This window comes from Aptenodytes forsteri, unplaced genomic scaffold (assembly GCF_000699145.1).
Source record: "Aptenodytes forsteri isolate BGI_AS27 unplaced genomic scaffold, ASM69914v1 Scaffold137, whole genome shotgun sequence".
Classification (NCBI taxonomy): Eukaryota; Metazoa; Chordata; class Aves; order Sphenisciformes; family Spheniscidae; genus Aptenodytes; species Aptenodytes forsteri.
In genome coordinates this window covers 5,494,724-5,506,919 of record NW_008796221.1, presented here as the reverse complement: position 1 = coordinate 5,506,919, position 12,196 = coordinate 5,494,724, and the positions used below count along the sequence as shown (strand labels likewise).

General features: G+C 41.8%; 1 protein-coding gene across 1 annotated transcript in view; it reads right to left on the bottom strand.

Moving 5' to 3' along the window:
- Positions 1-504: 504 nt before the first annotated feature.
- The window catches only part of RELN (reelin), a 309,109-nt gene continuing 297,417 nt past the window's right edge, over positions 505-12,196 (bottom strand). Inside the window, exons 64-66 of the mRNA XM_009289098.2 lie at positions 12,002-12,100; positions 6,984-6,989; positions 505-1,632 (exon numbers count right to left, since the gene is read on the bottom strand). Of these exons, the coding sequence (XP_009287373.1) occupies positions 1,536-1,632; positions 6,984-6,989; positions 12,002-12,100 (202 nt within the window). The 3' untranslated portion in view covers positions 505-1,535. The remainder of the gene's footprint in view (positions 1,633-6,983; positions 6,990-12,001; positions 12,101-12,196) is intronic.

Below are 12,196 nucleotides of genomic sequence, written 5' to 3'. Positions count from 1 at the left end.
ATTTAAAAGACGTGTAGGTGTGGTGCTCAGGGACATGGTTTAGTGGTGGACTTGGCAATGTTAGGTTAACAGTTGGACTTGATGATCTTAAAGGTCTTTTCCAACCTAAATGATTCTATGATTCTAAGAATTAGCAGCTTTGTCTGTTTTGAACCAGGTTCCTTATGTGCTGCACTGTAGTCCTCAGAGCTTGGAAATGCCGATTCGCACATTGCACATTGGGTTTGCAGATAAAGACAAGTGAGAGTGTGTATTGGTCCGTAGTCCCGTTTCATTGTTTCATTCCTTGCACCAGGACCTGTTCCAACGACCATATTATGCCCACAGGTGGGACTGGGAAGATCTTTTGGTTTGTGTTATTTGCAAAATGGTGTTAAGTGTGATGTACTAAATATTAAAAAATACCATCAATGTTTGCATTACAATCTAGGTGTTTAGTAAAAGAATTTTGTTTATGATTTCATGTAGAGCCCACATGGCTTGAAAAGTCTAATGTCAGAATTGTTTGTTGACATTATTTTTATTGAAGCATGGATCTTTAGCTTGGTTCACCATAAAGTGAAGCATTTTATTTATGATAATAGACAGTTTAGGGCTGTAGGGGCATTATAATGTTGCTGGTGTAGATACAACTTTGTCAGAAGATACAAGCATGACCCGCAATAGAAACAAACACCAAAGAGAACACGATGAAACATTCACTGTTTACAAATCACTTCATTACTACAGACACCAAATGGCAGTTACTGTAAGTAAATCAGTTGCAGAGAACTGACTACATTTAGACAGGGAATTGGGAACTTATGTTTGGGGCTTCATCCACAACTCCTTAGTAGAAAAAAGTTTAATGTCAAGCATTCTTTTTTATCCACAAAACAATGCTAACCAACAGACATATCAAAGAATAAGACCAAAGGATATCAATGCCTTTACAACTACTTTTGCAATTATCTTCTTGATTAGGTACTGTGATTTTTTTTTTTAATACATTTTGTCAGAAGGTAAATAGCCCAAAAATCAGCAGCAAAAATATTACAACAACAAAACAAGTAAATACAGTGCCAATGTGTCATGTTGTAGAAGAGAATACAAAGAGGACAAACAATGATAACTTAATCGTATAAAATGACACAGAGCTGAAATACAGTGCACTTAAATACATATGTGACAAAGAATGTTAAATTCTGTATGTAGGGTTTTTAAACATAAAATCTGAAAAGTCTTTGTGCTTAAACTTTTTTTCCTGTTAAACAGAATTAGTTGCTTACTTCCAATACTGCCACTGTAACTGATATTACAACAGATCACAATTTTCACAGACACATTAACATTAAAACATTTACCTATGAGAAAATAAGTCACTTCTCATTAGTTCACAGTGCGAAAAAGTGGTGTACACTCTGTCTTGAGAAAGGCTTTCAATTATTCATCAAGCCAGTTGCAGAAAAGTCCTGATACCAGATGCAGTGCTAGATTTAAAGAATGGAAAGCAACACATCACATGTTGGGAGGAAAAAAATAAATTTCTCATTTCTTCATGGATATCGTCTAAGTGACCTTCGTCTTCTGTTGTAGAAATGCCTGAGCCCATGTTGCCGTGAAAAATTCATCATGTAATTTTGTTTGCGAGTGCTGTTAAAATCAAAGGATGGGGGGGAGGAAGAGAAGAGTGTCAGTTTTTTATATGTAGTTTAAACTCTTTCAGAGCAGTGAGCTAGTGGGACAGATTCTTCTTTTTCCTTGCGTGACCTTTCAACCCTATGTAAAGTGGTATATATTGCACCCTTTGTACAACAGCAAGGTACAAGGCAATTGAGAATCTGTCCCACTTTGCTTTTAAATAAAAATTGTAAATACAATTCATTATCTTAGGTAGAAGTTAAGAGCTTTCAGCTAATGAAAACTTGTGCTGCCTAGGACCAGATTCACTAAAGCTATATGCACTTCATACCCTCTCAATATAGGGCATTTCTCTACAGTGGTTTTATACTCTAGTTATCCTTCTGTCTTAGATTAACTGCTTTACCTTGAGAACAGAAGAAAAGCTTTACTCCACTTCATTATCTTCCACTTTTACTGTATAGGAAGTGAAGTGCAACACTTTTATGCAGACTTAACATTTCCCTCCCCAATACACCCCCATCCAAAATTAAAGGAAGATCTAGGAAATAAGCAGCATCATGTCTGGGAGGAGACCAGGCAAGAGGCAGCTTGACTGCAGCCTAATTAAAGAAGGGACACTTGTTCGGAAGACCTACCTGGAGGACAAGACCCATCCCACCTAACATAGGTTTCTACTTCTCCCATTGAGGGAAGAACGAACCATGAGAGGGCAGCGGTGGACAAGATGGCTGTCTGGAACTTTGGTACCTGAAACCCATCTAAGGGCCAGATCCCACCTTCAGTTTCCGAATTTCAGCAGCTTTGGAAATGGAGCTGTAACATCTGTGGTGCATCCTTGTGAGTCTACTCATGGCACAGAACTGCATGTGCAGCACCACAGAGCCTCTACATACTACTGCCCCTGCTGTGGCAGGGGACTGCAGAACAGCCACAGCGCTTTGGCTGGCTGTGCCTTTTCTTGGTCCGTTTACATACATATCCATACCCCCGGTGCATACACACAAATACAGGTCTACATAAATCTACAGCCAAATTGTATTCAGAATTACATGAGAATGAAAAGGTTTGTGTATTCTGTAGTTCTGATACAGAACGTCTCCTCTCAGACCTACTACTTGTAGAGCATTTGGCCAGCTGTACAGAGCAGCCAAGACGTGGCTATAAGAGAGACAGTTACTCTTGCACACTGTACTGTAGAGTCCCAGAGTATGGGAAAGATCTTTTGATTGGAGAGCTACTTTTAAAAATAAAAATAGTATCGCATACTGCAGCCAGACTCTAGATTTAGAGCCACCTGAGAACCCCTTTCTCCACATGGAAAAATGGCATACAAGATACTCCCATAGATGCAGTCAGAGGATGCAGTTTCTTTAAGAGATCGGAGCACAGCATTAACCATGCAGACCCTGAGGACAACTCCAACAGGTGTAAAGAGCTTCACCCAGGAGGAACTGCTGGTGACTGCGTGGCCAAATTTTTGTTTCCAGGGGAAAGGAGCTGCAAAGTCACAATGAATCTGTGCAGTCTCAGGCTAATTTCTGACTCCCTCTCCTAATCCTCCCTGACCACGTAGGACCTTGTGCTTTCTAGCTTCGTCTTGAAGTGGGAGAAGGATGCCTGGCCTAAGCATCTCTATTCCAAGGGACTGAATGTTACCAGGAGGTTCCAAACCAAGAAGTCCGTCAGATTTTGAAGGTGATCTGTGAAGTAAAGGCCTGCAGTAGACATTACAGTCAACAAATCTCCCATTTGTGGGTGCGAGGCAGGTTTTCACTTGTGAGTTTTCTCTGTGAGTAAAAAGTAAATACTCGTACTGTAATCAGTCATACTTTCCTCTCTAGTGCATAAGCTTATTTTTAGTGAATGTGGCCCTTAGGAAAAGGAAATAATTGCATGCTTTGCAAAATATGTATGATCCTCCAGAGGCAAAGATAGCTTTTGTTGTAGTATGATAACTTCATCTAAAAAAAACCTATATAATAAAATTACACCCTTTTCAACAGCTGATCTAGAAGGTGATTGACTAAATTGAATAAAAGCAGTTGTGTCAAAGTCTAGGATATAAACCCCTAAGCAATTCCAGGTTGCTTCCCAACTAGTTTTCCAAGGCTTTGCAAATTTCTTCAACCAATTTTACGGAAAAATGACACTTCTTTTTTTTTGCCACTGGAATGTACATACAAGACTGAAACAAAATCCAGCTCCTGGTGACAATGAATGCAAACAGGTCTAGACTCGGCACAACTTTTGGTGCTTTCACAGTAAGGCAGTGCTCTAGAGCATTTGGCAATTAGGGGAGGGGTTGATATTTGAGGTTGATTTGTCCTGATTTCTTCAAGTGAAAAGGTCTGTGCTAATTTGTAGGAGTTTTGTGTGAGAGAGTGACAGCGGTGAGTCTATAATAGTTTTAATGCCACTTGGTAGCGCAAGTGCACAGCGGCGTTGAAGATCAGTCTTTATTCTGGTCCTGTACTCATCTCTGTGGAATATCACCCTCACTGCAATGCCGAGTGCCTCACGGAGGAAGGCAGGAGGGAAGTCAAGACCCTGAACCCGCTCCTGAAAGTGGCTGCTGTTGGTCATGAGGCTTGAAGGAAATCTTAATCTCGCCTTCCCTTTAATTCCCATTGCCTGGGAAGTGGGTGGTTCCTTAGACACAGGGCCTTCAAGGCGACATCCCACCTCTCAGGAGAGCATCCTAACCATGAAGTGAGGATGGAGCACCTTTCTGCTGGGAGAAGGCTGCTCTGCAGCCAAAACACAGGAGACAGGCCTGGGAGGAAGCGCTGCCCAACTCCGAGTGGCCTCAGTCTAGGTACATGAGACCAAGTGGAGCCTGTCAATGTGTTTGGCTGAAAAAATTGCTGTTTCTGGACCTGGTTAAATTTAGGACTGAGCTCAGCTGTGAGATCCTCAGCTTGAGCATGACTTGGGCAGCCAGGGCACATGCTGAGCCCTGAATGCCCAAGCCATTCTTGGCCTGGAGGCCTTCACGTTCCCCTGTCTCCCTCCTGCCCTTGGTCTGCTCACATTCAGCAACAGCTCAGCAGAGATTTTCAGGACCTGTTTTGGACACTGCCAGGTATACCTGGCCTGTATTTCACTTCAAATGCCTAACCATTTTCCATCTGGCCTTAAAGTTGATGAAGATGTTTAAAACAATGAACAAAGGAGGGGGAAAAAAAAAAGAAAGGAAAAGAAAGAATTGAAAAAAGGAACAAAGAAGGGGTTACCTAATAACATGCAAGAGATTTACTTATTTTTTACGTATATCATTCTGTTTTGTTATTTTATAAGTTGATCAAGATGTTACAAACAAAGAAAACACATATATTCCCTATCTTACACTGATCTTACACTGAACACCAGAGCAGAGCAGTGTGTGAAAAATAAGAGAAATGTAAATTCCTAAGAACTAAATGCTTATTTTTTAACTTGCACTGACATGGTTCAAACTTGTTCTCACCGATGTCTGAGATGGGCTTTCCAACTGCTGTTTGGATGCAAAAAACCCCTTCATAAATAAAAACTTCATGCCTGCTATAGAAAATGGCATGATTTTAACTCTTGCTATAGGTATACCCTGTGTATTACAGTATCGTATCATATTGTATAGTATGTATAGTTTGGTATCCACAAGATGGGAATAGGTCTATATTTATTTTTCTGAATTAATGTTATAGATTGGTAGGAGGCAAGCACTGTATAATAGAGATCAATAGTGCTTTGTAAGGTCACAGTAAGGATTATATAACATAGTTTGCAGGAATAGTTACACATTTCTTGCATTTGGTGGATTTAATACTATTAATAAATTTAATTTGTATTTTTTACAGACTGATAAAAGGCTTTACCATACTTTTGCTGTTGTTTTGTTGTTTGGAGCACCCAAAATGTGCCAGACAGCATCAAGCTATATTAGGAATAGACCCCTCCTTCCATAATGGAGGGTGTGGAGGGAACTTTTGTTCAGATATCAGTAGCAACGTGGAGGCTGCTTTGCAAGTGTGTAATGGACTGTCAGCATCTGCTGAGCCTTCTGCCTTTTCTGTGCGTTCACTGAACAATCAGTGAATCAAAAAAGTACAGAATCAAAATAGTTATCTGTGTATTGCTGATGGAGCAAACAGCAAAAAAGCAATTAGTAGGAGCAACTACTGCATAATCTGTTTGACAGTTTTGAGTGCATTATTAAAAAATAAATAGAAGATAATACTGCTCTAATTTATGTAGGAAACCCTAAATAACTTTCCAGTGAAGTCACTGGAATTATACTGGTTAGATGAAAACAATATGCAGCCAATATAGAAGAACAAATTTCTGTCTAGGGCATGTTCAATAAATACCTAGAAAAAAGCAGTTGATGAGGAGGAGTCACTCTGGGTCTTTAGTCTTTAATGGAGCATTCTGGCTATTGCATGTTTCCTAAAGCACAGTTTGAACTACAAGTCTGCAATTTAAAATTTATGAAAATAGAACATAGCCAAATGGAATGAAAAATATGCGGTAAAAACCCCCAGTATATACTAATGTCGTTTATTATTTCTGTGCTTTTATTTTTAATTGACAGGGCACAATAGGAACCAAATAGAAACAAAAATATTTGGATAACAAAATGAAACATGAACAAAGCCTTAGAAAACAGCAATGGCATGCCTCTCAGAACTAGGCTTGGGGTAAATTTTGAGGCTGAATTACAAATGCTTTGTTAGAAGGGTACTATAATGAGAAAAGTGATGCGCTCTGACTGAAGACCTGATGGCTCACCTCAACGGCAAACATTCTTTGGCTCCAGTGAGGTCAAGATTTGACCCCAGAGCTCAGTAACTATGTTGGTTGGTGGTATCTATTAACTGTGACAGCATAAAGCAGCAGAATTACAAGAAACAAAAGAACTGCCTGGGAGACACTTGCTGTGTGTCTAAGGGGCACGTGTGGCTATGCCACTATCCAGATTCACTGACATACACTACCTGGCTGTGGCTTCAGCTCTGTGGTCAGTAATTACAGAAAAAAGTGGGAATTCCCCCTTGGAGCTGAGAGGTCGCCCATGCAACGCGCTGGGTGCCCTCCATTGGCAGGTCTCACTGCACTACAGGAGAAGAAGTGGTCCTTCTCACCGCAGCCTCAGTGAAATTCCCACTGTGGTACGGGCTGAGCTGCTGAACACTTTCTGCTAAGTTTAACTTCCCCCAGTTGCTCCCTGGGGAAGAGCTCCAGGATCAGGGCCCTCAAGAGCTACATGGCACATCTCAGAGAGTACAAATGATTTTCCACCGAGCCATCATTGACAAAACTGTGCAAGAACTGTATCTGTAACAGCAACATACATTTGATATTGATTCAGGGAAAGTACTTACCTTATTCTAGTGTAAAACCAATGACAGCAAACAATGAAATACAACACAAGTTAGAAAATGCCTTTCAATGCATGCAGCACTGTGATTAGTCATAAAACCCTGATGAGGTTTAGAGGCAATATAGGACTTTTCGTCTCTTTTGAAAATAAAAATTGAACAAATTATTTCCTGATATTTCAAATCAATGTTTATATTTTTATTTTCTATAAAATTCAGCATGCACTTTTTTTAAACATAATAAAAATGTCATAAAAGCACAGACTGCATCATATTAAATTTGGCATAAATGTTGTGAATGTTCAGGTAATTACCTAATGTTTGAACTATTCCTGTTCTTTATAATAAATATGTTGGTACTTGAATTTAAATGCATTTTTCAAATCATTGATTTTTACTAAAAAAATGAAGCAGATGAAAATGCTTTTCCACATGAGCACTCTTTGTTAAAACTACAATATATAATTTGTATTTTAATGTTGCAAAATAAGGATAAACATTCTTTGCACCAAATGCCACGTAAGTTCTCATTAAATCATTTGTGCCAAAAATGTGAGAATATCTTGACAATGAAGAGCATGGAGTGATGGCTATGGAGGGATTTGTTCTGTTATCCGACAGTGGACCATAGAATAGTAGGTGGGGATAATATTTCTTGCAATCCTTGCACAAGTCAAATTCCCTTGGATCACATCATGAGTTTTGGGGTGCAAAGAAAGCAGCATCAGGCCCTTAGTGTTCAGCTTATCATTGCCCTTTATTTCTCAATACCTTTGACCAGAATTGAGTTTATAAGAGGTCAGTAAGGGTCTGCCCTATACACAAAGAAATGGCAGTTCCAAATGCACATGCAAAAAAGTACGTGGTGTCTGTGCAGCAGACAGGCTGAGGGCTGTGCTTCAAGAAAAAACAATGTGCAAATGAAATGCTGGGTTGGACATGGGCTCTTCTTAGGGCAGAGGTACAGGGGCACTGAAAAGCACCCTTTCTTAAGTCTGGGATAAAATACTTTTTCATCCTAAGAAGAGCCACATGGAACATGTGAGAGTTGTGCCCAAAGCTTTCTTTACGAATGGAGAGAAAAAATGCTGCACTAATGAGGAATAATCGGCACTAGCTTTAAAAGGAACTGGACAACTTGATAACTAATATCCTCTCCCCACCACAGGGTAGATGTCAACCATTGTTAAAATAAGTTGGCAAGTGGTTAGTTGGCAAGACCAATTTAATGTATGACATATTCAAAGCAGGTATTTCATTTCACCTGTTTGAAAGAGGTGCTCAATTTGAGCACCATTTGCAGCTGCATCACAGCCTTAACGATACTGCTTTTTAATGAGTGATTCAAATAATTCATTCAGAAGTGGAATGATCCTAAGTAACCCGCCTTTGGCCTTTCTTGTCACTGTCAGGTATTTTGCATGCACGTATAATCTGCAGGTTAATTTTTTCCCCCAGCAAACTATTTTGGGAGCAAAAAGGAAACAAAGAAATTGCATCTTGAAAATGCGTTTGCTGGTAACACGATGATGGCCCTTGACTCAGAAATCAATTAAGACTGAACAGAGTGTCATGACCCTGCCTGTGCATCAGCTGTAAGCGGTATCTGCGCTACGACTTGGCAGCTGGGCCTGTGACAGAATTAATTCCAAATCTTTGGATTGCTGAGAAGAGTTGAGCCATGAAAGCAGGTATTCACAGATTTGTCCCTGGGGTGAGCACTGTAAGGAGGAGCAGGGACATCCCCCATCTTGGATGTGAAATAAAATCAAGGAAGTCCTTGGTTGTGCTACCTCCTTACAGACCAGCTCTCCCTGCAGGCAGGTGCTTTCCCTGCTTGCCCTCTTACTCCAGCCCTTAGTCTGCTCAAGGAGAGCATGGCTCTCTTGCCCGTGGGCTGAGGAAAAGCTGGCACAGCACCTAGGTGTGCACCTGGGGGTGCAGGCAGCCAAGCCAACACCTAGGGCATTTGGGAAAATCAGGTCCCTTTGTCAGCCCACACTGTAGTGGAGGAAACACAAGACAAGGTGTGTGGAAAGCCAGGAATTTCTGTACGTCCCAAACCACACCTCGTAGTATAGGTTGGCTTCTTGCTGTAACACCTCACAGGCTAGAGGCTTGCCTGCTGCGGTAGCGTGGGTACACAGATCACAAACAAACATGAAAATCTAGGACTTAAACCAGGGCCAGTGATGGTGCCCAGAGAGGTGTATGGAGTCTCATTTAGGTGGGTGATGGAGTGCAGGGTTATAAGAGGGCCAAGCACAGACTACATTAGACACGGACCATCAACAGGTCCTGTAGCCAGGGATGTTCATGGCTTTCTGAGAGAGGGTCAGAGTGCCAGCAGGAATTACTTCCAATTTGGGAGACACAGATGTTTCCTAAGGTATCCCAGCTTTGGGACGAATAAGCCAGGCAGAAGCCTACTGACTCTCCACTGACTCCCTATAGAATTAATGGGAAGAGGTAATGACAGCACCCTGGTGAATGGTTTTAGTTCAGGCCATGCCTCTCTGCAGCCATGCCAGAGAGCCCTGGGGTGGCTGTTGCCCACAGAGTTCTCTGGCAATCTCAACGGAGGGGCAGAACACCTGAGGCACACTGCCTCCTTGCCTCTTGCTGGAGAGCTGCCCGGGCGAGGTGGCTTGCTCTCCCCAGGGGCAGGCAGGGTTTCTGTACCCTTCATTGGAAAATGAAGGAATACTAAAAATTAAAGCTAAGTCCTATCCCTAGTATTCATGGTATGAATCCTGGTAGCCCTGGTGTGTGCAGGATCATCCAGAGTTAGTGCTAACAGACACTGATCCAGGCTGCCTTCTGCATGCCTGGAAGCACTCCGTGGAGGTGACTGAGTGTCTTCATCATTTTACAGGTGAAGAAACTGAAGTGCTGGGCGTAAAGTGACCAGCGTGAGGTGGCAGAGTGAAACAGCAGAGCTAAAGGAAAACCCAGGTGGGAGTATCTATTGACAAGGAACAGCGTGCTTCCCTTCAGTAAGCCTTCCAATGGCTTTATCAAACCCTTTGTGGGTTACTTGCAAATAAAATTTAAGAGGTCTACAGAATATTTTGGTGAATTAGAAGGTGCAGATAAAACTTAAGCAAAACAGAGGGGTCAAAGCCACCTGTCAGGTCTGAGCACATGCTGGCCTATGAACCAGATGCGCCACAGCATGTCATTCTGCCTTTCCTGAGAGCAGCATGTCTCACATGTTGTAGTTAGCAGGGGCTGGAACTCCACATCTGGCCTTTGGGAAATATGCTGCCTTGGCACTGCATTTCACAGTGCTTGGTAAGGGAGAAATCTGGTTTGGTCTGTCTTCCTCTGTGGGTTGTACCAGGTGTCACTTGAACAGGATGGAAACTGTCTGTCTCTGGTGTGATATTTTGGCCAATATTCAGAAGAGCCTTAAAGCTCTGTAACAGGAGAAAAAGAAGAGAAGGGAGAAGGCACTGTCTGCCCATCTGGTTCCTTCTCTAGGCAAGGTGTGATTACTTGCTGTAGCATTTCTATTGCTGTCTCCATTCTAGTATAACATATCTCATATGACTGACTTGTCACCACTCAACTTGTGTGTCTAGTCTAAAACCTGGCAGATCTCATTGTCAAGGAAGTTCTCCAGAATTCAGCCTAAGAATCACTTTTAAAAGATCTGTCCTATTCCTACTTATACTCCCTAATTCAATGCTCGGATTGACAGACAGTATTATGCTCTACTTTTTTTCCCCACCTGATTTTTTCTTTTTTTTTTTTTTTTTTAATTGCAAGGCAGAAAGGCATGGGAATATTTCAGAACTACCAGTTCCCTTTTCCATGGTTTCCTAAACACTGTGAACCTCCTGCAGGTTCATACTCTTTCATATCTTTCCTGATGTAGCATCGTACAGCCATTGACTAACTAAGCCAGGAATCACATCCGTCCCTCTGTTCCTTCAAGCTTTAAGCTTAATGTTATGGAAGCAGAGCCCAGCAAGGTCTGTAAAAGCAGCAGAGCATGTACAGTTACTCAGTGTTGGGACCAATTTGGTTTGGGGTTGATATGAGTGCCATGCAAGCTGGTGCTTCTCGGTGGAAAGAACAGAGCTAACTAGCAATCAGATAATTCACTTTGCTAACATTACAAAACATTACTTGCAGTGTCTCTGCTAATTCAGAAACCTCATGGTTATAATTACACAGTCTAGAGGTTATCCAAGCCTAATTTCTTTATTGCTGGTTTTTAAATTGTTCAATAAAAGGAATGTTTGAACCTATCTATGGAGCAGGCACGCCTCTCTCTGCCAACCACTGTCAGCGATGAGTTCCCGCCCATGAAGCCACTAGCATTTCACTTCTACTGGAATTAAATTGTTAGAGAAAAAGCAGGTCATCTCTTCATGATGTAGCACAGAAAAAATGGGTTAGCTGCCAGCGAAACCCATCTCAAGAATGGGAGAATCAGGAGGGTGCAGACACTTTACTTGGTAAGATCTTGACAAGGGGATGAATATAGAGCTCAGACCATAGGAACCTGATATAGTGAACCCTGTTTCTGAACAGTATCCTTCTTACTAAAAAAAGGAAATGAATAAGGCATTAGTTGCTAATGCAGATTTTTCAGAGGCACAATAATATTACTTTGTGCAAAGAGCAATACAGCAGTCTTTTGTATCTTCAAAAGGACATAAATCAGCCTTACATGGCAGCACAGTGTTGAACAGAAATAACCTTTCTTATGTCCCAGCACAATATATTGGCATTGCTGCATTACAGGACCACACCAATACTCGGTGGTGATAAAGCCCCGCTTTCCCTCCTGCATTTTTCCACGATGCACAACACATACCCCTGCTGTGCCACTTATTTCATGGCCATCTTAACCGCTGACAGTTGCAGTCAGGGCAGAGCATTAGCAAAGACTGGTTCTCAAAGGTTTCCCTGGGCCACAACGTTTCTTACTGAGCTTAACACTTGTGCCATGCTGGAGGAATTTCAGTGCTTTCTGAGATGGGGTGGGATGAGGTGAAGCTGATACTCACAGGACGACTTCTACGTGGTCCAAAGCCCACTGATCATGACCTGTTCCATTGTGACGGGGCTGCCACCAGCGCAGTAAGACTCCTTTCATTCGTGCCTCCCTGTCGTCACAAACGCAAGAGCCTGTGAGAGCTCCAGACTACCAGTGGTTTGCACATTGCTATCTACCCCCGCAACAGGAACTGAGAGCAAAGTCA